The sequence below is a fragment of the Homarus americanus genome, unplaced genomic scaffold (genome assembly GCF_018991925.1).
Source record: "Homarus americanus isolate GMGI-L3 unplaced genomic scaffold, GMGI_Hamer_2.0 scaffold35091, whole genome shotgun sequence".
In the NCBI taxonomy this organism is placed as follows: Eukaryota; Metazoa; Arthropoda; class Malacostraca; order Decapoda; family Nephropidae; genus Homarus; species Homarus americanus.
The window spans coordinates 300452-327374 of NW_024748350.1; the positions used below are offsets into that span (position 1 = coordinate 300452).

General features: G+C 38.4%; 1 protein-coding gene across 3 annotated transcripts in view; it reads left to right on the forward strand.

Annotated features, from left to right (window-relative positions):
* The window catches only part of LOC121880240 (nephrin-like), a 113225-nt gene extending 91756 nt beyond the window's left edge, over positions 1–21469 (forward strand). The window contains exons 8-17 of one of the 3 annotated variants that reach the window (XR_006091509.1): positions 502–632; positions 3142–3301; positions 3955–4117; positions 9240–9376; positions 10097–10209; positions 11874–12066; positions 14892–15074; positions 17071–17288; positions 20602–20928; positions 21195–21469. Coding sequence is in view for 2 of the 3 variants with exons in the window: in XM_042387396.1 (XP_042243330.1) it covers positions 502–632; positions 3142–3301; positions 3955–4117; positions 9240–9376; positions 10097–10209; positions 11874–12066; positions 14892–15074; positions 17071–17288; positions 20602–20844 (1541 nt within the window). In the remaining variant the exon portion in view is untranslated. Of the gene's footprint in view, positions 1–501; positions 633–3141; positions 3302–3954; positions 4118–9239; positions 9377–10096; positions 10210–11873; positions 12067–14891; positions 15075–17070; positions 17289–20601 lie in introns of all 3 variants that reach the window. The other 2 variants (XM_042387396.1, XM_042387397.1) reach the window with 2 other exon arrangements.
* The last annotated feature ends 5454 nt before the right edge of the window (positions 21470–26923 follow it).

The following is a 26923-nucleotide window of genomic DNA, read 5'->3' on the forward strand; positions in this document are numbered from 1 at the left end:
AGGATATATACATCATACAATCAACTCCCTCCAGTGTATGCTGCCTTACACGGAAGATTAATTCAAAAGTTCCCACAAATTAAAATAATATAAAAGTCTCGGAAAGTGTATACAATAATGAACTTTTTTTAGAAGGAATTTTATCAAGTAGTTATATTCCAAAATTGAATGAATATTTGTTTATTCGTTTTTGCGGATTAACATGTAATTCAGAATGGAGGTAATGAATGCGGGCGCTAATTACTTATTTCCTATTCCGAGTGCGTAAGTTTAGGGGATGAACGGATTTTACTCTTCCTTTACCATTCTCCTCCTCTTCATCACCCACACTTTGTTCTACCACACAGAAAGGAAACATAACAAATAAATCAGGGATAGAACTTACATCGAAGGCAATATCGGTATGTCAAAAAACGTCTGTAAATAAAAACTTCTTAGTATAATTGTGTTTAATGACGTATTGCTAATTTCGTTAGAGGTCTTTTTTATTTTATTTTGCAGATAAACCAATCTTGAGGATGACCCTGGGGCGCAACCTTGACCATGATGACCTTCGGGAGGGCAATGACCTTTTTTTCGACTGTAACATCGACGCCAATCCTGCCCCTTACAAGGTCGAGTGGTGGCATGACGTGAGTACCACTTAGTCTAGTAGATATATTGAGGTGGCACAAGGTCGAATTCTACAAGTGTTCTAGGATAACTTAAGGACGAGTGCATTTGTTATGGGAATTGCTTGAGGACTGTGTGTTGAGTACAGTGTATGGTGGAGTGCCATGTACACAATATGTTAGAGTGCTGTGTTGGAGTATTCTCTATTTTGGAGTAACATGTTAGCTGGAGTACCATGTGTGATAGGGTACTATGTGTGTGTGTTGGAGTATTGGGCGTATGTGTGTTGGAGTACTTTGTGTTTTGTAGTACTGTGTTGGAGTACTATATGTGTTGCAGTACCATATATGTTAAAGTACCGAGTGTGTTGCAGTACTGTTTGTGTTGGAGCAATTTCGACTTTTTTTAAGTAATCACGATTTGCAATCGTGATGACATGTCGTGTAATCATAATTGTAATCGATTACATTTCATTGCTTGTAATCGTATTTGCAATCGTAATCATAAGTGTGGCATCAAATCGTAATCGATTACATAACTCATCTAATCACTTTGTTTGGCATTAATCTATCCATAAAGTCATTCACAGTGAAAAATGAATCCTATTGAATATTCCAATAACACAAGCAACACATCCTGAGTTATAGAAACACTAGCAATTACATATTTAATTCCAATACCCTAAATTAGCACTTGACGATGTTTCTCACAGTCTTCATAATAATTGTCTTGTGTTCCTCTCTCAGTTCCATTTACTGATCACTAACCATACATGTAAATAACCCCTAAACTTCTTCCGTGTTCGTTATCTCAATCAAATTTTTCATATATTTTAACTTTACGTCTTAATGTATCAATCCTGTTATGTCGTCTAAAGGAATGCCATACTATTTATACTAGACTCATGAGCTATTTCTATATATCATGTTATGAGTCAATCTCATCTGTACCTCCACTGTGATGACGACATTATAATGAATCGATCATAAATTTTGAAACTGTAAATTGTAATTAAACAAATTCAGGTTAAAACGCTTCTGACAACTGAGGCATAAATTAGTGAAATCGTCAAACAAAATATACGACTTTTCAAAATAAAAAAGCAAAACACATTTCACGAGTTTAACCAAAGCTGTTACAACAACCAATAACACTATTAGCTTAAGTGAGGTTAACTTTAAATCCGAAATTAGTGGCACACGTGTCGGTTCTGCATGAAGGACACCATTATAACGACTGTACCTCGTTATCTATTACACAAAGTCCGGTTCTATCACTCATATAAGCTGTATCGGTTGTTAGGCAAATTTGTACAAGTAATCAGAGTAAATATTACGATCAATTAATGTTTGTTTTAATTAGGTCAGCTCATCGTATAGTCAGGAAACAGATTATGTTGTATGTACAGTGGCTCGCTTGTGACTCTCTGTATATGTGTCTGTTCAGTTCTCCGCAATCTCTTCCACTCTTAAATACCCGGAGCATCAGCAGGGGCATCAGCAGGAGCATTCCCCGGGAGTCTTTTAAAGCTCTTGTTTATGCAAGTGATCAGAATCAGTTCAGGTTCTGGAGACGAAAGCAAAAGGAGCGAACCTTGATTGAGTTTATGACCCAACTTTCACGCAAGGGCTACGGTCGCCTCTCCGACAAGTTGCTTCTCTCTCCTCTATTTTGTAAGCGAATATTCCTCCTGGCAGAAAGTGAGATAGGATGTGAAGCATATAACACGAGAACCAGGAGGTGACGAGTGTGTGTGTGTGTGTGTGTGTGTGTGTGTGTGTGTGTGTGTGTGTGTGTGCGTGCGTGAGTGTGTGTCTGTCTGTGTGTGTGTGTGTGGTATAGATAAACAAATTGATCTAAATATAAGTTGGACGAAGAAAGTATGACGTCAGGCCTGGTTGGGGTCGTGTTCCCAGGTTTATGAACGCTGCGTCGTGGTCGTGTACCGCCTAAATGTCTGGTGCATTTAGTAGTCTATATTGAGGGTGTTGGGAGGCCAGAGTAAAGGCCACGGGGATAGTGTACGTAGTTGAGAGGACTAAAAATACTCAGTAAGATATTAGTTCGTATTAACGCTCCGGGGATGAGTGTAGGGAAGACAGCAAGCAAGGATACAGGAGTTATAACGTCAAGAGTAAATGAAATATACTTTAGAGAAGGTATGGTATATATTATTAAGTAACTACAGTAATTTAGCTAAACACACAATATTAGTGGTTGTGTAGTGAGTGCAACAATGTGTGCAAGACACTGGAACAACACAGACATTGGGCGGTGTGTCACGATAATTACCTCTTTTTCTGCGAGTGGTCCGAGCCTCTGGTACTGACTCGGTGAGGGTGTTTCGCTTAATGATCCTCGCTACTGGACCTTTTTTTTCTTTTCTTCCTATAATTATGCACTTACACATATACACTTACATACAAAAAAGTCTATGTAATATCTGCACAATGCTCTGCAACACACTTTCTCGCCTTCCCCCAAAACAGTGATCACCACCGCCTCCTTGTCCCGTTCTTTACCCACCAGGGAGAGTTGGTGAGCCACAACGTGAGCGGAGGGGTGCTGGTGAGCGAGTCCACCTTGGCCCTACAGAAAGTGCGGAGGGAGAAATCCGGCCAGTACCAGTGTAGCGCCTCCAACGTGGAGGGTGACACCACCAGCGACCCCGTCAACATCACCATCAAATGTAAGACCTCACTTATTCTCTCCCTCATGGCTCAGCTGCTACTACCATAGGATAAATAAGTTATAGGGATGAAGTGACGACATGTAAACGACTGAAACCCTACACGACTCACATTATATAGACATGACTTACAATAGATGTAGTGTGAAAAGAGAATTTTAAAAGGATGTGCAACTTTTCATTAAAATATCGAAGTAAAAACCACATGAATTAATTTTGTTTTAGCAGTAACTTCTTGTTGTGGGTTTTTCTCTTTGATAAACTTACTGATAAATGAATTTCAGTTTTTCAAAAATAGTGTTAGATATTTAATGATTCCTAGAGAATTAGTTTTGCCTGGTATAACTGCCTCATACATCGCTGGGATCTATAGTGACTCACTTGTGTCAACGGTTGAGGGAGGGGGGGGGGGTGTGAAGAATGATCGATGAGCTAAACTTACCTGTTTTTTTTTTATATGTATTGAAAAGCTTAATGTACTCAACTTTCTTTTGAAGCGTAACCAAAGACCTTTATCAACTAATAATCTCAAATTCCGAGCATGCAATGAAGCCCAGGGTCTCAGTTTTCGTTTTAAAGCGTGAGTAAACTACAAAGACCTGAAGTCTCTTCTTGACGTGTGAGTAAAGCCCTATGTATGGATTTCCTTTCAGACGCCCCCAGGTGCTCGGTGAGTCCTTCCCTGCGGGGTGTGGGCCTCCTGGAGCCCCTCAACGTCACCTGCTTGGTAGATGCTGACCCTCCTGACGTCACCTTCTCGTGGACCTTCAACAACTCCGTCAGAAGGGAACAGAGTGAGGTGGTCAGCAACCAGAGGTGAGTAGATAATTTAAGTCACTATTCTGTATGATTTCAATTGTATTAAGTGTATGGTAGTGAAGAACGCGCTTACGTTAGATGCAAGATTCACTATAAATAAGGACATGTACAGTACGTAATACATTGATGGAGATAGGATATAAATTTATTCTTTCATCTACAGTACTTCAGCTTTAAAAAGAAAAAAAACTGCTCCCTCCTAACATGAACGACCGGAGATTTCATGATATTCCCAACCTGAACATTGCGCAAATGCTAAAATCGCACAGTTTGCAATTCGTGTAGTGTTGCAACAATTACGGAAACAATGACCGCCAGAATCCATTAGGAGATTAGGTCTGGTGATGCAGGTTGTGTCTGTGTCAAGCACAATCTTTTTACCACGATGACATAACTGTGGAAAAATATATTACAGTGACTAACGCGTTATTTTACCCAACTTGTGAATATGTGTTTCTGTACCAAAAAATATTGTCAACTTTTTTTCTACAGTAGAGATTCTTCAAATAATTATCCAATACGCAATTAATTTCAAATCTAGAAACTAAACAGAGGGCTTATTCTGTCGCAATAAACTCTGCATAGTACACATATTGTAGGGAAAGTTTACATGCAATATCAATCTCTTTTTAAAGGAAATCTTATTGGTATTCAGGACTTTCAGGCCAAATCTGAGAACAGTTAGATATATTATCGTTCCATTTCATGTCCCTTTACTGCTTATAACAAGAATTGGACCCACAACCAATTATGTTTACACTAAAACCGACCGCGGGTTTCCCTGGGTTTGGGTTCAGCAAATAGTGAGTCACGGCTTCACTCGGAGTGTTGGCAGATGTGTTAAACGATAAACTCTGCTCTGTTTATTTCTGTTTGGAATATGAATATTTTTTAATCCTGTATTCCATAACTTACAGTCCCACAGGTTTTGGTACCTTTATGTATTAAAAGTAGTACATTAAGATAGATACTATGAAGTTACCTTGGCGGTTAAGGGCACGTGAAACAAAACAACAAACCGACTCCCTCAAGCGACAGACTCTTGTGAGGGCGGGGATGGTTCTTATTGAAATATTGATCAGCTCTGTGTGTGAGTGTGTAAGACCTTCCTCCCCTCCGGATAACGGCCAAGCGGAGGGACGAGAGGGGAAGGGGAGAGAGGGAAGGAGAAGACGTTGCGGTGGTCGACGAGTCAGCCTGATCAAACAGGCAGTGTCCAAGCTATGGTAACATCCAGTAAACAATGTGGAGATTAACAGAACTCTCCGACCGAGTAATGTGCCAGTGTTATGTCACCCCCCGCCCCACCCCCCCCTGCATCCTAGACATTGCTAAACAGAGCCCGTCTCACATACCGCAGCCAACACAAACCCTTTCCCCTAAGGCCCAGTTTCCCACCCACCAACCTGCCCGCCCCACCACCCACCCGCCCGCCCACTACCCTACACGACCTCTGCTACGCGAGTTAATACATTACACAATACTTTATAAACAACACAATATTGACCCCAGAGTTAAGGCATCCCTGCGAAGATGTCAACCTCATCACACGACAAAGGTGAACCTCCCTGACTAACTGTGGACAGCTCTATGCTGGACAACCATGGCTCTTATCAATCAAGATAGTCGTGGCAACTGCTCAACAGCACTGTGCCACTCTATCGACCCTCCAGGCAATCAAAGCATCAAGCACCAGGACTACACCTCACATCTCGAAGGCAGGTCACCCACATACAATAGGGAATTTTAATGATCTTAAGAAAATGAGCGAAGGCTCGACAAAGCCTGATGCCCAGGGTACCCGCGTAGCATGGTGCAACTTACTCCTATTTGACAACGCGTGTCTGGTCAAGCCAGCGAGAGGGGGCAATTCTGTCAACAGTAACCTGGTCTAATTTTTTCTTAAAACTGACAACTCCTTCAAGCTTCCCCTGAACCCACCAAACACACGCAGGAGACCCAAAGACGACTCCCAAAAAACGTCCAAACTTAGGACGCGAGTCATTCATAAAATTAAATTAAACAATAGGAGCGATGAGGTTGATTACCAGCGAAGACTAGGTCAGGAACGAAGTGACAGCCAGGGCCTTAGGAGAGAAGCAATGTCCAGAGCTCTCAATGACAACAGGTGATGAGAACGCCACCAGACAAATGAGAAACATTTTGCCAGACGCCAGCAACTTCCACACGGCCAATAGCGTCCTCTTAGGACGGAAAAAAGGGAACAGGTCCACTGGATGCCCACTACGTTCAGTGTCCCCTCGGCAGTATGCGTGGCCACACCCGACACTAGCTGTTCTGTCTTAACATCCATCATTTACTTTAAGCTCGACGTGATGAAACTATTGTACCACAAACACGATTTTACCGATTTTTCTCTGTCAAAACAGAAATGTAGATGGTTCTAATATTCTGCAGCCAGCTCCATGACTAATTAAAGCTTAATTGGCAGGTTTCACCTATTTCGCACACCTGTGAGTCTAATTAGTAATTAATCCTAGTGTTGATGAACGTCTAAATTAGAGGAAATTCTATTTCCCAGATTTAACACATTGGTTATTTCACCTTCAAATATACGATGGAAACTTACCAGACACCGCAGCACAGTAGTTACTGTATCAGAATAAAGGCATCACATGTCAGCCAACGCTTAACCTTTTCCAAGTAAGGAGGATTTCTCGTAAATTCACTTTCCTTCCAAGTTTTATTTTTTTTTTTTTATTTTTTTTTTTTAACAAAACTGTGTAACTGTGTTAGTCAACGTTATGGTGCATGTTGAATATTTCCTGGTACAGCACTACAGACAATATTACGACACCCATCCTCTCACCTATCTTGAAAAGTTCGTATATATATATATATATATATATATATATATATATATATATATATATATATATATATATATATATATATATATATATATATATATATATAAGTGCCGTTTTTACGTGGATGTTCTCTATGCACGGCTTTGTTTTGAATATACAGAACTGAAATTTTACATGGAGTTGCGCACTGACCCCAGGAGTGTCAAGAAGTGTGGAATTTTGTGGGATTTGCCAGTGGTCAGCCCCCTATCCCCAAGGTGGACCCTCTTCCTTAAAGACACATTTATCACATTTATTTTGGTTTGTTTGCTATCCCCGGCCACGGGTTTTAAAATAGAGCTGAATATAATACAGCCCCGAGAAAACTAGACTACCAAAACTACACAACATATAAAGCGGTTCATGACAATTCCTCCTGGGTGAACCGTGGAGTGTTGTCGGTGTTGTGACTCAGGAGTTTCACAACCGAGATCCCGGACGATAACTCGTTATAATCAATCCCGGGACAAGTACCAGAAATACTGGTGTTTTCTCAGTATTTGCAAAGCCTTTTATAAACGACAATGATTCATAAATTTATTGTTCTGAAAATAAAATAAGCTAAGTTTCTTCCTGTTTCAAACTTGTAAACTGCATCTACAATAACTTTACATTCAGGTATCATACAGGTTGGTTAGCTTAATTAAGTGAACGTCTTAGTGGCGGGGAAGTATTATTTTTTGTTTTCTTAAAGTTATTCTATAAGGAAGAAATATTAGTGTTTTCTTTTAAATATGAAGTAATAATTTCAGAAGTTTCTTCTATGGACTTCTGACCAAAAATTTGTCTACCTCTAAAAAGGATATTTGCAAATTAATCCCCCCCCCTAACTATATATGAATTTTTGGCTTGTTTATTTTCATTAGAGGAAAAATTTGATTCTGATAAGAAGATAACACTGAATAGCCTAAATAAATATTATGCAGTGCCATGTAAAATTGCCTTTTCAATCAAATTACACAAGATATAGTAATTGTCATGCTTAAGAAGTACTATAGAGTGTTAACTTTGAGTTGTGAACCGCATATTGGAATCCCTTTATTATTTCATATATACCAATATGTAAATAAAACGGAATCCAGGGAAAGAGAAAACACCCAAATATGAGATACACTAGTTGTGGTGTACTCATTCTGTTCACCTTTATTTCGTCAAGAACCAACACCGGGTATTCCAGCTATAGTGTGAGGGGGCTCTTGATTAATACCGTCTGGAATTAATTAATTTATTATTGCTGATATTGACGTTATTTTATTCATCTTAATTTTTGCCAATACCAGTTTACGTCTACTTACGTGTTAAGTTGTCACGTTGACCTTCGGATCATTAAATAAACAGGCATTTACTATTCAATTACCTTTACTCTCAGGATATTATTAATCATCTAAAATAAAACAAAAGTTACCAGCAATCATAAACGTTGCTTTGTTGTTGTTTTGTTTTTTGTTTTTTATACAATTAGCAAAACACTTATGAATTCCTCAAAATGCAAAATCAAAGAATTAAATTAAATAAAAATAGCTTATAATTTTGTAAAGATTAATTTTAATTGTTCTGAATACGAATTACGTTACAAACCACAAAGTACATGTTATCTGGGAATTAAGTTTCCTAAAATTGGGAGTTTTGTCTTAAGTTAATGACATCACAAGTTTGCAATCTTCCCTGCAACAAGCGGTCCTCCATCTAAAGTTTGATGATCCTGTTGGACACGCTTGAAAAACGCTCCTCTGGTGGAAACTCCTGGCCATTAGGTATGCATAGGCTGCCGTGCGCTGTTGCCCCTTGACGTAATGGTGTATATAAAACATTACACCAGTTATCAGGTATTCCCAGGAGGTGGATGTGTCTCGTGTCAGGTGATATCCAGTAACAGCTTCAATATTTTTGGTGGGGCATGAGGGAAGAGGTTCTACCACACTTTAGAGAGGTTATAATGGCGTTATATTGGTATTCTCGGCGTAAGCGGAAGTTGCCGCGTTGGGGAAATTCGTTATCTGCAAGAGGTGACGGGTCGGGGATTGTGTTGTGTTGCCTGATGTATAAGACCCGGATAATTTAACACATAAATAAGGTGGGTAAGTTCTTCTTGATGTCCACGTTACATGAAAGCTTTACTGCTGGCTGTTGCTATTATCTAACAGGTATATATACACTATGCAAATATATATACACCGGATAAGGGAGATCATACATAACAAAAATACACGAAGCTAATACTCATCGTCGCTGCTCCTACACACACACAGGTACACGACAGAGAGGCTGAGGAGTGTACTGTTCTACACGCCAATGACAGAGAGGGACTACGGCACCCTTCTCTGCCACGCCTCCAACTCCATCGGCACCCAGAAGACTCCCTGTTCCTTCACTGTTATCTCTGCCGGTACGTGGTCATCCGTCCTTAGTTATACACAATAAAATAGCCCCAGTTTTACCACAAAGAGAGCCACCGGTATTTGTATGGAGTGACAATACACTTAAGATTAAAAACAACGCCACTAAATTGCACAACAAGAGGCGAGGAAACGTTCATCTAGCGTGGTATTGCATAAGGTCAGCGTTAACAAATACGAAAAAAAAATTCACTGCAAAACTCAATTATCATGATCCAATTACTAGCAATAATTATTTCTAACCCAGAACCTGAATCACCCTATCCAAAAGTGCCTTTGGTGAAACTTTCAGGTAAAATAAAAAAATCTAAGTCAAACATTCCAAAATATAAAAGTTTAGCTCTTGGTATTTTCATCAAGTTGAGAAACGTTTGTGTTTGGATTGGAAAGTAATGTGGTGAACTGTTTTACGAGTTCACTCATAACATCTGAGAGTCGAGAACCTGAATTCAAAACTTACTGTAAGTGGGTAATTAAATTTATGCTAGATGTATGTTGAATATGAGCCTAGTATTTTACGCGAGTGTGGAACTATGGTGTGTGTGCGAGAGAGAGAGAGAGAGAGAGAGAGAGAGAGAGAGAGAGAGAGAGAGAGAGAGAGAGAGAGAGAGAGAGAGAGAGAGAGAGAGAACTGCAGTTAGATAGAGAGACGAGTGGAAACAAAAATAGCCCCTTAAAATCTATATTTCCAATATGTTGTGTGCGGGCAGGTCCACCGGAGGAGGTGACGGGGTGCACTGTCGATAACGTTACTTCACACTCCAGCAGCATCGTTTGCTCTCCTGGCTTCAACGGAGGCCTCCCACAGATGTTCCTTCTTCAGGTATGTCCTCTTAAGCTTCAACGCCGTCCTCCCAAAAAAGTTAATTTGCCAGGTAGGTCTTCTCTGCCCTCACCGGCGCCCACTCTTACTTATTTCTCCTTTACTCTACTTTTACTTTATCCTCTTCGCCAGTTGTCTGCTTTTTAGCCGCTTGGTCGGTCAATCACGTCTCTGTTAAGCACTGTTGGCAAGTATTAGGAATGTACTAGCTCCAAAATGTGTCTGTGCCTGCTGCAGTGTTGGTCATGTCTGATCTTGAATGAGCTCACAACTCTTTCCGGCAGGCTGATCCAAGAGTTCACAACTCTCACTCCAAAAACTTTTACCCTGACATTTTCACAGCCCATTATTGCTTCTTAACTTCCCTGAATAACTTGGAATCGTCAGCAAACATTTGAATGGAGGAGTGTATAGCTTATGGCATATTTATAAAACAGACAACAACGGTCCTAGTACACTGCCCTGTGGTACCCCGCTTGTCACGGGTACACATGCCGATTTCGTACCATTACGGTCAAGAAGTCTCCGATCCACGCTAGGACACGTCCCAGAATTCCGCACCCTTTTAATTTTATTTTCTGCTTTTCATGGGGTACGCTGCCGAAAGCCTTGGGAAAATCTAGATACATATTATTGATATTGCCACCACGTTCCAGGATCTGAGCTCACACATCCAGCACTAAGTAATTGCGTCAATCAGGAACGTCCCGGGATAAATGGTGGCACTCCTTTACAGGGTTGTTTCGTATTAGACGATCCCTCAAGGCATCCTTTACGTTGCTCTCTTAGCACTTTGCACAAAATGCTGGTCAAGTTCACCTGCCTATAATTATTCGTGCAGTGGTGATCGTCCTGCTTGAATACAGGACTCACATAAGCCATTTTCGAGTCAATTGGGACCTTTTCCTCGTACAGGTGATCCTCATACAGTTAGTGATCTCATATACTGTATACACTAGCTATAAATGTTTACGTGTATGGTTAAAACGGGGCCTACAGAGGCCTTCTATCTCCAACAAGGCTTATTGAAGTCTTATTTTCACCCAACATTTAACAAGGCCTACCGAGGACTTTAAACTCTTAAAAAAGGCCCATAATAGCTATTAATTAGTAAATCCAAAAGTAGTTCTATAATTAAAAATCGTTTATCGCATGTCGTTACTTTAATAGACCAATCCATCTGTCTATTTTATTCACTCGAAGAAAAAACATATTGTCACTGAGAACATCTATTATACGCAAGATAATTCTATCATTTCTAACATCACACGTGAACCATAACAGCTGACTACTACTATGTGACACTGATAGGAAGTCTCCCTCACTGACGTTGATAATATACCCCCTCTTATAGTTAATTACTGCCCATCAGCATGAAATCACCTACTTTGATCGTAGTCTCCTTTCATTGCAGGTCAGAAGAGTGACTCCCCCAAACACCAAATTACCAACAACAGACCTTACTTCACACCGCCACACACAAGATTGGTTCATTACTACTTATAACAATATAAACTGGGATCATAACTTTTCTCGCATTTCCAGACACGAGAAGCAACCATTTTAAGCCTTAAAAATTGTTTTACTATAAGAACAAAATTTAGAAACTTTATTCACATCATTAAATAACCTCCAGAGAACCTTTACCTCCTCCTCCCCTACAGGTATGGAAAGAGGAGCCGCCTAAAGTGGACGAGTTAGTGGTGAACATATCGCTGGCGCAGTCGGAGTTCCTGGTGAGGTCGCTGGTGCCAGGCCATCACTACCGCTCTGAGGTTACCGCCCACAACGCCCGAGGTGCTGCCCCGCCCGTCACCCTCCACATCCACACTCTCAAAGAGGCAGAGATGCATAAAAGTGAGTCATTTTTTACGAAATTTACTATAGCATCATCTTATTAAATGAGTTTTTAGCAATCTTAAATGTAATAAATTCATTACTTAAATGTAAAAGTGCCCTTATATGTAGTAAGGCCCTTAAATGCCATAACTGCCTTATATATTGTAGATGCAATGCGACTTAACTATACACGTAACAATGCGATTATGTGTACCAAAATTAACTCAAAAGAATAACGAATTAGTCTACAGTAAATATGTTAGCTTAGCAGTATATTTAAACATTTGGTTACATATTAGGCTAATTTCTATAACATGTTTCCAAAATCTTTAAAATTAATTCGAGCAAGTAATAATAACTAATATGTACAGTACACTGGAGTAACAAGGAACTCATATCCTTGAAGACAGACTGGAGGTGAGGAGGGGAGGAGGGAGGGAGGAGGGAGGGAGGGAGGGAGGGAGGGAGGGAGGGAGGGAGGAGGTGTAAAAAACCTATCTGCCAAAGCACTTGGTTACTAATGTATTTAAATTTTGTCTCTTAGCTCAAAAAGTGCCTGAGATCACCCGATTTATCAAGCATTAAAGATGAAAATAAATATTGAAGTAAACACTGAGTACAAAACATCCTCTCCCTCTTATGGAATTTGGGGCACATGGTGGAGGTGGGGGGTGGGGTGGGGTTGGGGTGGGGTGGGGTGGGGTGGATAAACAATAGCCATTTTTTGTTTATTACCCAACAAATACTTTTGTTTTGATACACAGTTAACTCTCGTAGAATTAAATACTTGGTTTAGCTTACATGATATTTCTCCTGTTACTAGTAAATTACATACCAGTAAATATTAATTACTTCTGGAAAATTTCTACCAGAATTTCCCAAAGGAGTGAAGATGTGATGAAAAATACAACATATTAAAAAAACTTAGCGCCTAATTGTACATTCTGATAACATTATGGCCATTTGAGTATAGGCGAGACTTGTTGGATAAAAACAGTGATAAATTAGTTCACATATTGAGGCTAAAATCGAAAGATGAAATTTGTTTATGCATCTCGTCATGTTTCGTGATATTTCCAATGACTATTTTAAAGACCATTTCACCGAGGTACAGACGAAAGGTTAATGATTAATATGGACGACCCTATGTGCAGGCCCCTTCACTAGTACGTTTACAGGGCTCGTCATATAAACATTCCACAAATCTTTATCATTGAGATATTTGTTTTAATATTGTTTTAATTTGATTCCATAGTATGTTTACTATTATGAGTTTCCTTCTGTCGAATGTAAACAAACACAGGGTTGCCACACTGCACAAAACCTGACGAGCCCCTGTAAACGCTCTATTGAAGGGGACTGTACCTCCAATTAAGTTTCGACAGTAAAACGTGACACAATATTACAAAATGATCAGTGTGTTGTAATACGTGAGTGCCTTCAATACATAACTTCTGAAGAGAAAAAATAGCTATCAGTCATACAGATGTCTTGCAGATGAAATAAGCATACACACGCATACAATAGTAGATTGGTATTATTTAGTATTATAGTCAATTGGCCCCTTGACGATGGCTTAAGTTACAGCTTAAACCATTGTCGTCAAATGGTTAAGAGTATTTAATTTACTAAAGGTCACGTTGAGTTATTCAATATTTCCTTCAAAGTTTAAAACCTTCTTTACTCTTCGGTATTGTCTGGATGGTGTAAAATACATATTATTTGCCTAAGATGCTAACGATTAAGAAAAATGTCGAAGCCATGACAAATTACTGCCATGAAGGACAACGTGGTGAGGAGGAGGAGGTGGATTGACATCGATTTTCCTTGTTCTGAAAGTCCTTCTTGCCAGCAACAGTCATGGTGTAATCCCTCACCAGAACGTTTGTTTATTAGTTGAACATTTTTGCCTCTCTCTCTCAACCTTCTAACAATATAGACTCGTTCATATCTTAAAGTTCCAAACTTTACGAATTACTAAAAATATTGCTTTACCAAAAAAAAGGAACACTCATTCATGTGAAAATTAAAATACAATAAAAATGTAAGCAAAATACATGCAAGGGTAAACATATTCAAAATTACATGATTTTCAGAATTTCCTTATTTTTCATGACGAATAATTTTAATTAATATCCTACGGCCATCAGATGCTTTCTACCTATCACAACGGAAATTCTGTAGCGTTTTTGTCAATTTTTAAAGCCTTTTGTCAACATAAAATTAATTTCTTAATTAAAAAAACTCAATCGCCTTGAAGATCAACTTTTAATTTCAGCCTTTGGTAGTCAAACATATTTTTACCTAAAGTGATTTTCTTTTCATTTTTTACCAATTGTTACTAAATTAAACATCATGCAAAGTCGAGAAATATTTTGCAAGTCAATTTCCATCAGCGTACTGAGTTTGAGCACAGGCGGACACCATTAAAGGATTGTTCAATCAATGATGAGGTATTTCCACAGAAGGACTTTCTTACAAACACTGAACCTTTTATTCTTTGGATACTGTTTCAATCTTTCTATAACGTCGTCACATCACTGAGTGGAGAGAGAGAGAGAGAGAGAGAGAGAGAGAGAGAGAGAGAGAGAGAGAGAGCGCAGACATAAATCGTGATGAGTGATCATTTTTGTCAAGACGTTTCATAAATTTTGCCAAGGTATCAAATTACGTTTCAATTACTCATCCAAACAATCCACCATTGACACTATGAGCAGTTAACAATTCTTACATTATTAACTAAACATAAAATAGGTGCATATATATCCCACCGAAAAATCTATACATTTTCTACTTAATTCACAAAATAATTAAGATTTATACTGTTGTCAACGTTGGATCAGGTTTACCGTCACGCTCTGAACCCTCGCCGCTGATGTTGGTGTTGGCGGTGATCGGTGGTGCCTTGCTGGTGGTGGTGATGCTGCTGGTGGGCGTGTGGGCAGTGCGAGGCCGGAGAAGACACTCTCACGCCCACAGAGAAAATGTCCACATACCCATGAAGGAATCTAACCCAGATATCCTAGGTAAGTTGCCAAATATAAACTCTTAACTTATTATCGTGTGTATATACAGAGGATCTTGTATTCATCTGACTCCTGTTGATGAAGTGACTGGCCAGAGGTCTTAAGGTTATGTCAGTAACGTAGCTTCAAAACTTGTTAAATTGCCAGCTTGTGGTTCACTGGAAATTATGTCTCATTAACTATTCCGTAGTGTCATATTCTTGCGCTTCATAGTCGTAAAGTTGTAATTGAGCAAACGTGTTCACATTGACCTTGTTATTAAGAGCAGCGGAGGAAGCATTAGAGCGCCAGTAGCAAAATATAAGGTGATAAATGCCATGGTATTGATCTCACGATATATGGACTCTTGACCAGAAAGGCACAACTACTTTCGATATGTTTTGATCGACGAGTCTGTAAATTGATACAGTGACACCTGCTGGAGACCCCCAAAACAAGGTAAATATATCAAGACCTTGTAAGTGTTGTTATTGTTCTTAGTATTAGGTAGCTTCATATACGAAGGTCTTAGTCGCTTACAGCACTAAACTGTAAACTTGTACGTGTTAAGAGAGGATCAATATGTGGTGGGCGTTACAGTATAAAGGTTTCTGGTGCTCTTTATCAACAGTAGTTTAATACTGTGAACCTTCACTACTGTAAATTTGATGCATACCGCCACACACAATACTTTCTAGTTATTATTCTGCTCCATTGTTGTTTCCTTAGCAATCGACACTTAAAATGACTTCCTTATGATTTAGGAAGATGTGACTCAGCTCTTTACTTCACCTGACTTGAATTTAAGTTATGTACAAGTTCGATCTAAAACAAACGTTATAGAAATAGCTATAAAGGACAATGGCTCCTCTCTGCACCTTTTAAATATTCATGCCAATATTTTGTTTGTGTTGCCATTAACTCTATAAGAGATTATGTAAACTATAACCTTAGTTTTCTATATTTAGCACAAAAAATATGCAAGGACTTACTCTACGTTTATTTTATATCATAGGATTTTTTGTGCTATTTTAGACGAAGGTTCGTTTCTTTTTCATTGTCATATCAAACCAAAGCCATCAACTGTAGATACTTTCAACTAATACTCTCATAGAGACAAAAATAAAAGTAAATTGTAATGTTCCTTATACTTCAAATTACTTAAGATAATCACTGCTATTATCAGCAATACTTTAAATTTATTGAAAATCATATAAATATACAATAAACATGATATACAGCAAAGATGCCAACTATACCAGCCAGCATCAGTCGTCCGTATAATGTTTGTTACTGGAGTCCAGCTTTGTGTGTTATGCCGCTCGGGTCATTAGGCACGGATCTCTAAGTCTTTGTAACAAACACCCAACACACAAGTTTTAAAAAATAGGAGGTAACATGGCCAGCAGCTAAATTAATTACATAGCAATATATTATACCTCTGACCTGCACTCTACACCCTCACTCCACCTTCTACTCTACACCCTCACACTCACCTCTCACCCACCCTCCACTCCACCCTCAACACCCTCACACACCTCACCCACCCTCTACACTCACACCCTCACCCACCCTCTACACCCTCAACCCACCCACTCACCCACCCTCCACCAACCTCCACTACACCCTCACCCACCCTCTACTCCACTCTACACCCTCACCCACCCTCCTCTACACCACCCTCCTCCACACCCCTCACCCACACACCTCACCCACCCTCTACTCCACTCCACCCCTCACCCACCCTCCCTCTACACCCCTCACCCACCTCCTCTACACCCCTCTCCACCACACCACCCACCCTCCTCCACCTCCACCCACTCAACACCCCACCCACCCTCCACTCCACCTCCACCCACTCACACCTCCACTCAACACCTCCACCCACTCCACCCCCACCCCTCACCCTCCACTCTACACCCCCACCCACCCTCCACTCTCCACCCACTCGCACCCCCACCCACCCTCCACTCTACGTGATCACCACCCCCCAAAAAATTGCATATTTCACCAACAGAGGCCGCCCCTCAACCACCAACATCAGCCCACACCATTACCATCAGCGTAATCAAACAGCCACACCAAACATATGACGGGGAACCTTCTCCTCCTCCTCCTGACGTAGGCGCAGAGGAGCTGGGGATGGGCATGGGTCTTCGGCCAGGTCTACCCTCCCAGAAAACGGTCTTTGGAGCCTCCGAACCTTTACACAGACCAATTGAAAAGAGTTTACAGGTGAGTGTCTCTATTCCTCTTTATTTGTATGTTGTTTAATTTTAATTTATTTTAAGCTTATTGCTGCCTCGAGCTGATGATAATTACTGTCGGGCCAAACCTAAATCCGGACTTGGACCTGGAACCAGACCCGACAATTAAGACTGACACAGCAGGTTAAGTGGAACTATATTAGGGTAGGTTAGGTTAGATTTAAGTCAATATTAGGTTAGGGTACGTTCTCCTTAGGTAATAGTAAGTTAGGTTTAGATTGTGTTAAATTATGGGTAGGCTAGGTTAGGTTACGCCTTGATTAGGTAATCTCTATTTCGATTTAGTTAAGGTAAGATTAAGTTAGGTCAGATACGGTTAGGTTAATTTCAGGGCCCAGATTCGGAAACAAGTGTAAAATTTCGCACATTTTCCCCCACTAATATAAAATAAATGTTGTTGGGTAACAATTATCTCGCATCTTAAATGTTTAAATAATTTTCTTTGAGTATCATCGTATTTTTAATTGTACTGAGAAGAATATTTTCCCTACTTAAATTCTTTCCATTAAAAACTCTTACGTTTTCAACTCCATTCTCTCAGAACCAGCCACAAAAAAGTTGCTTTGATGATGTATTGGTGAGTTTATGTTCAGTCAAAATATAACTCGTATATAGATTCAATCAATCATGTTTTCAGTTCACTTAAATTAGACATTTTACATGAATCATGGGACATACTTCGTTAGTTAAGCAAATTAGTTGAACATATTCAGTCATTGATATGTTTAGTTTAGCAAAAGAAAAAAAATACATTAGGAGAGACTAATGCATAAAACTTTGAGCTATGTTAGTTACAAGAACAAGGGTAGAACGAAATATTATGCATTATTTCAAGTTACACAAATTAGCTTATTTTCCTTACATTAAAAAAAATCACAACTAACGCAGCCATAGCTTAAGCAACCGCATGGAGCTTGTTACCAGCCTTCAGTGTAAGAATGTGCATAATGTTGCTTCTCACTCCCTATAACAGTGTCAAATTTTCACCATCTGATGAACACTCAGCTGCTGATATGAAAATACATTTTAAAATGCGTTTTCCTATGAGAATTAATATATACTATTTTTATATTTGTATTTACCCTCATCCTTCCCCTTACCCCATCAGACTCACCGCCCCCCAATTCCCTTCCCCAACCACCTCATACACCAACGTTCGCCTCACCCACATAGAGGAAGCTAAACACTGTCCACCTGCATACTGTATAGCTTCTTGTCACTGTTAGCTTCACTCTTATGTTTACGGTGCTCACTGCCTCTACGTTGCCAGAATCACTGCTTAAACTTAGCAACCTTCATCCATCATCCACTCTCTTGTATATATCATTTGCTATTCTTTAATCAGGTCGTGGGTCCACTTGATCTTACTGACACTTTAAATGATGATGATCCTATTTAGTTGGTCACTTTATTGTCATGTGTACCAGCACCACTTCTTCATCACTAGGTCACGCCTCACCACCATCTCCACCATTATCACATCTTTTCATAGCATCTTGTCTCTATTTACTCACTAATTGCTTGGCCTACTAAATCTAACGCAAGAATCTGTTCAATTACTATTACTTCTATCACGACCATCTACTACTACTACTACTACTACTATGACTATCAACACTACCAATAACTATCGCTGGTACATTCTACTACTTACTTATTACTACTATGAATACCATGACCATTGCCAGAAATCATCGCTAAGACTATTCACTTTCTGTAGCTGTTTTACCCTCCCTCCCTCCCTCCCTCCTCTACCATTACAGCCAGCGCTTTCTTGTTCCGCTTTCTCTTTACAATTTCTATCTCTGCCTTCATCGCTGTTATCTCTGCCACACTTGGACTCAGTTCACTGCCGCTTATACGAGTTATGTTGCCGCAAATTGCTCAGCTCTAGACACCGCTGATATGATACATAAATACTGAGGTATCAATAACAGAAGACACATACAGTACCACATGGACGCAGAGGACACATGAAATGATAAAAAAAAGTACTAAAGATACATAAGAGTAATGAGATAACATGATACATAGGCTAGAGAATACATAACGGGATACATACGAGTAAATGAATAACAGGCGATACATAAGAGACGAACTTATTACAAAAACTACACACGAATAAATGAATGAGGATACATACCAGAGTATAAGGATATGAATGACACGGCGAGTAAAATAATACATAGGATACATAAACAAAACTTACATAGAGAATACATTAAGAGACGTAAATGAACACAGATGATACAATGTATTAAATGAATACAGATACGAAGAAGGGTTAATGAATATAGAAGATACATACAAGCCTATGCAACTACAACTGATACATAAAAGATTAGATAGACAATGTAAATGAATACCAGAGATTACATAAAAAAAGAAGATAGCAGGAAAATACATAAAATAAACGGATAACATAATACATACAGTAACGCTAGGATACATGAAAGAATACAGAGGAAGAATAAAAAGGAGAAAAGGGGACAATAAAAGAGAGATAGAAGAATAACTACAGATAATAACACAAGGAGAAAGAACAGTTCAAGTCATGCAATATATCAACACTTAAATTCCTCTAGGCCTAACAAGGGGGAAATCGACATGGAGTAGGTGGAGAAACACTCGATAATCAGGTGGTCAGGACAGCAGGTAACACACCCAGCTGCGAGGAGACGTGTGTTAGGTGAATCCTTGTGTTTATTTATTCAGATTCATTCATTATTTGGTGTTAAACTGTTGCTATAGGACCTTCCTTTGGTATATGAAACTCGTTGTAAGTTTTTCATCTGTCAAGAACAATATACGAATTCTGTTATTGTTATGAAATTAGATTAACATTACATTGATCTAAACCAGAACACTGTGATGGTTTTGAGGCCACGTGTCCTTGCGTCTATAACCCAATACTGTACATCAAGTCATCTTAATATTCAAAATATTTTCTGATAAATATTATTATTCAACAGAGTAAGTGTCCACGATAAGGTGTTACCAGCATAATTGTTGATGCCTTCGTCTTATGAGTTAATCTTATAAATTAGGGATGTGTTCATCTTCATAACTTGTACTAAAAGTCGGCAGTATACCAGCACTAATCAGATGATAACGTTATAAAAGACAACATACTGATCAGGTTGTATGAGAGTTCTTTCAAAAGTTTACATGACATACAGTCAGTTACGAGTCCGAGTGTGGCGGAAGGTGCCGTAGATTGTCTCAGGTGAGCGGTACGCGGGACCTTTCATCTGGCAACATGTCCTCTCCCCTCCCATCAGACCCCCGTCTGCCACCCGTACGATGATGACCCTCCGTCTTCTCCAGAGGTCACTGAGAGGACTCAGCTCACAACATCTACTATAGACACCAGCTTGGGCATCACCCTTGGGGTAGAAGCAGCCGCCAGGTCCAGCAGAAGACTACCGTATTCCAGAACGCCTTTGTACGAGGAGCTGGATATAGGATCTTCAACTTGCGTCCTGCAGCCACTGATGCTTGGGAGCTCAGAGAGTGTTATGTAATCCCAAGACATCGTACCAAGGGAAGGGAGTGACATGAACTTCGTAAATTGGCAGCGCGTATCATCCTGGGAATATCTCAGAAAAGTAAGCTCATCATTATCACTGTATAATACTTGCTAGTCACAAAGACTTAAAATGGATCAATGAGCACTGCCTCACCTCTTGTCTTTTCTTGAGTTTTCAAGTGACTGACAAAATACAAAGTGATGTGTAAAAACTGCTTTGTGAAACTAGCAAAATTCTTCAATACTGAGTATTAAATCAATAATTTCCTTTTAGGAAATAACATACTTGTAATTATGAAGACAATGCCAAAGTATCAATAATTTATTGTATATTTTTCCCCCTAGGGAATATACTTTGTCCACAAGTCTTCAAGGAGACATGAAAAAGAACCATGGATGATGACTTAGTGATAGAGATTTACCCCTTGTAAATACTCAGTTCATTTTGATAATATACATAATAAATTTAGGTCAGAAGACAATAGCATTGCATCACCATATTTTTGTACACGAATTTTTGAAGATTAAACCTGTTGCTATAATTATAATGAAGGATTAACTAGACATTATTTTCATTGTAATATATGTTTGTATTTAGGTGCAAATGCATCCCCCCCCCCCCGAAAAATATAAATAAACTCAAGTCAATTTTCTTCTCGAGAGAAATCTACCTGTTGTTAATATTATGGTCAAGAGGAGTTCAGTGTTACGTGTTTGTGTGTATAAAATTGTATGATTTTCTGGCAAAGGTATCTTGATGGTCGTCCTTTTCTTCCTTTAAACCCCCCTCCTTCTCTGTCTGTCTGTCTGTCTGTCTTTTATCGTTCGCTATCACTGTCTATCTTTCTGTCTGTCTTTCTATTTATATGTGTCAGTATCTCTCTTCCCCCCTCCTTTATATTTTCATTTCATGCTCCGTCTATCTCTTTATCTTTATCTCATTTTATCTCTCGTTCTATCTACCTATCTCCCCCATTTTCTGTCTCCCTACCTGTCTAGCGATCTCTCTTTCTCCCTGTCTCGTTCTCTCTCTGTAATTTAGAAATGTACTTTACTCTTCTGTTCACTATCATACTTAAGTTTCATCTCGTCTCTAAATATTCCATTAAAAAGATGATTCCAAAACCAATTATTTCCTACCCAGCCAATTCTTGTACTGTTTACTTTACAATCTTGAATGAATTATAGTCCACATGGCTTATTTATTTATTTTTTTACTGTGTTTCATGTTGATTTGTCTTCCGTATTATACAATGATGAGAAGAGAAGGTAGAAGGGTGTTACCGAGTCACTATGAACAGACCAACAAGAGCAAGGGTATAATAAGAAAATTTTACTTCATTTTTATCGACTCGGAAATAATTGGTCTTTTCCATTTCATAATTTTAGTTGCTCATTTGACCCAAGATTTGTATTTTTTTTAATTAAATTTTATCTAATTATTTTTTTAAACCCCTCCAAACCATTTCAATATTAACGAATGAATCCTAAAAACGTATGATTACAGTAAATATTTTTTTCACGTAATTTTATCGTACTTAATATGCATGCCAGTCGGTGTATGAAATTAAGCATTTAAGAAAAAGGTAAAATTGGCATATAACAGTAAACTTGAGAACTATAAAACTAAACATTTAAATATTAACAGAAAAAAATATTATTAAACAATCACAATAATAATAATAATAATAATAATAATAATAATAATAATAATAATAAAAATAATAATAATAATAATAATAATAATAATAATAATAATAATAATAATAATAATGATAATAATAATAATAATAATAATAATAATAATAAAAATTGTATTAGTAATGATAATGACACTAACAATAATAAAGTTCATTATTCATAACAAAAAAAATACTAATTTGCCCAATAAATTATATTAAATAAAGAGTTTTTATAATACGGTATTTGGCAGTTAGTGCATGATACTGTTAGCAGTGAGACAAATGTGGACATGAACTAGATCAAACTGTGATTGGGTGTAACAAAATATTCCCGAAAAAATACACTGGTTCTATTTTGAGCTGACTTAATTCTCAGTTTAATCTATTAATCGAATTTATATTCCTATTTAAATCCTCTAATTCTTGATATGGATATTATCGGGCTATTTTATCTGTTCAAATATAGTGTTCTCGTTTAATGCATTTTAGTATCAGTTCTGATCATACAATCTCACTGCTACTAATGATAATAATAATGTAAAATTATTATTATTATTATTATTATTATTATTATTATTATTATTATTATTATTGTTATTATTATTATTATTATTATTATTATTATTATTATTATTATTATTAACATTATAATGAATAAATACAGTTATTATTATCAATATTGTAATTAATATTTACCATTATTTTTATCAATATTTTTATTACTAATTAGAATCAGTTACTGTAATCATTACACATAACTACTATTATTATCACATCCCATGAGAGGTCACCTGTCTTTATACCTGTACACCTCGCGTGCCGCCACACCCGAGTCTGCGATCCGCCCTGCGTGAAGGATTAACTCGAGGAATCTACAGACTTTTTGACACTTGCAGAGAAATTTGTCTTCAGACGGTACTAGGCATGATGCCAGTCACCTTCCATAAACGGCAACAACTTAACCTTATTCTTTTGGACAGATAAGGCTGTTCGCGGGTGTATCGTGTGTTCGATATTAAGTGAAAACCCACGTACGGCATTTTATCAATTATTATTACTATTATTATTATTATTATTATTATTATTATTATTATTATTATTATTATTATTATTATTATTATTATTTATACAGTGACTAAAAGTGACGTTATGGATGATGTGCCAAAGAATTAGTAGTTTTTGCTTTAATTTCTTAATTTTATTAGCTTTGTTATAAAGTTGAAATAGCGTTGATAGCTTCAGTCCTTGAAAAACTCTACAAACAATCTCCATTCATAATATCTTTTGGAGTTGTCGAGATGAATAAGACCAATTATTTCCTGCTCGATTAGTCTCTGGAAAAAATATATATGATATGATTTATTTACAAAACAATCTCTTAAGAGTAGTTTGTTTAGCAGATCTACTTTCAACTAGTTTCCCCCAAAAAAGTAGTTGAATTTTTAAATGGCGTATTGTAGCCACTTCACTACATACTTTTTATCTTCTTAATCCAGCCTTTTTGTAAGGTGATGTGTCTATTGTGTAAAATAAATTTATTTGTACACTCGTATTTTATTTCGTCCTTCCAAGAGTCTGGCTTTACAGTATATGAAGCCGAGTGACAAATTCATTCCCTGAGCCACAAATCAAATAGGTTCCCATTATTAATAGGTCCCAACCTCGCTTAACTTAACCATTATCACAGGGGTCCATTGTGAACTGCGACCCATTAGAACTGGAAACCATTAGCATCAAAAACCATTAGCATTGGGACCCATTAGTACTGAGACCCACTAAGACTGTGACCCAACGGAACAGAGGCTCTTTAAGATTGAAGAAAGACTAGGCAACGTTTGGTTAGACTGGATTCATTAAGGATGGGCTCCAGTCAACCAGTCACCTTATTCCCACACGTCAGTTACACAGTCGGTGGTGGTCAATAGGTTTTCTTTCTCGAGACTTCCACTATCTTAATATCTCGCATCATCAACTTTCAGATATCTTGCAACTTGATCTTCCTATATGAGATTACATTATGACAACTTCTTTCAGGATGTTATCTTAAGACAAGCTTCTATGAGATGTGATCTTAAACGCACTTGAAATGTGAGGTGACCTTACGACATAAATTGAGCAGGTGGTGTGATCTTACGAAATAAACTCAGCAGGTGGTGTGATCTTACGAAATAAACTCAGCAGGTGGTGTAATCTTACGAAATAAACTCAGCAGGTGGTGTAATCTTACGAAATAAACTCAGCAGGTGGTGTCATCTTACAAAATAAACTCAGCAGGTGGTGTGATCTTACGAAATAAACTCAGCAGGTGATGTAATCTTACGAGATAAACTCAGCAGGTGGTGTGATCTTACGAGATAAACTCAGCAGGTGGTGTGATCTTACGAAATAAACTCAGCAGGTGGTGTGATCTTACGAAATAAACTCAGCAGGTGATGTGATCTTATGAGATAAACTCAGCAGGTGATGTAATCTTACGAGATAAACTCAGCTGGTGGTGTGCTCTTATGAGATAAACTCAGCAGGTGGGGTGCTCTTACAAACTTGGAGGGCAATATTGTCATAAAACACACAACTTCACGCCGTAGATGTTGTCAACTTCCACTGATTTTTTGTTTTTTGTAGTATAATATCAAAACACAATATCTCTCGTCATGTAAAATTTGAACATATGCTTTGAAGTGTTAGCTTAGAGCCAAATCTTACCAATTTAATCAGCTTAAAGCCAGCTCTAATAATGTGAACTTATATATCTAATCTCACTAATAATGTCAACTTAGAGCCAAATCTCACTAACGGTGTGAACATGGAGTTAATGTTCTGAGCACAATGGAATATTTCACTAACGGTGTGACCTCTTAGCTAAATCTCCTTAGCAGAGTGAGCTTACTAGTAAATCTCCCAAATGCTGTTAGCTTTTAACCATATCTCACAAATAGCGTGAGTTTAAAACCAAATCTCACAACAGTGGTGCGGGGCTAGTTAACCAAAATACACTATCTCCAACCTAACGCATTCATAATCCAATGGGAGTGTCGGCAACTTCATAAACACAACGTATTAATCCAGTAAGTTATCTTAAGCCCTTGCGCTACGATGACTTAATCTCATGAGTACAATGAATCGATTTCTTGAATACGGTATTTGAACCCTTTGAAACGATGCCCCCATACCCTTGAGCAGGACAACATTGTACTCAAGGGGTGTAAAGAGTACCGTATTGATGCCTGTGTAGTCAGACCAGAACTACTTCTTACATGGAACAGTGTTACTGCTGAGGTTCTCATAGATCTCTCGCCCTCTATACAAAAAAAGGAAACACCAAGATACACGCCCTCATTAGTCAAGATGGATAGACAAAATTCGGAAATTTGGAGACTTACAGTAATGTAGAGAAAATGTTTAGTGTATAATACTAATGAAGCAGTGAACGAGAGACCTATTGAGGCTATGAATTATAAGATTAAGCTTAACTGAATACCTGGAGGACCAAATTGAAAAGTCTACAGCAACTAGACTACCCAGTCTGGGGCCAGATGGAAACTGAAATACATTTATTAAGAACGGAAAACATATACGCAAGGCTTCAAGGCGCAATTGAAGTGAAATCAAGGGTAATATTTCCTGGATGGCCTTCTGGTTAGGGTCAAGGATACATTACAATGAACAGCCAAGTAAATTATATTAATTGTGGGTGGGTCATCACGTCTCCCTGCCATTAATTTTAACAGAACAAATTAATACCTTTTTGTTTTTTTAAGTTCACTCGAACATGGTAACGATAATGAGGAATATTAATTTCTTAAGGTGTCCCTCTCACCATTCCCTAACCCCCTCCCTGTGCCTCTCTTCCCACTCCCTGTACTCTACCACCCACAGACCACTGATAAGGCGTCCCCCCCCCCTCTCTCCCCAACACTCACAGTGCCACTAGCAGCCTTCATGCGACCCGACACCTGGTATGAACTCACTCCATTACGGCGCACTGTGAGGGTATTAAACTGTGCTTGACTGTGGTTAATGACGCGCGTGTATCCCAGTTATTCCCAGAGCAAGTGGCTGGCAAGGTGCAAGAGAGGGAGATCAAGACCGTAATATGAGAGAGAGAGAGAGAGAGAGAGAGAGAGAGAGAGAGAGAGAGAGAGATGTGACAAGAGGGGTGTATGTGGGAGGGATATAGACCAAGTGACAGGTATATGAGAGAGGTATGTGGTGTAAGAGTGTGTGTGTGTGAGGGAGAGGAGACTTATGAACGTATCAGATCATCTTCTTTATTCCTGTTATTCTTATTCATATTATAGTAATTATTAGTATTAACATTGCCACTATCAGAATTATTATCTTTGTGATTATTATTCTAATTATCTTACTTTTTTAAGTGTTTCTCTTTATCTC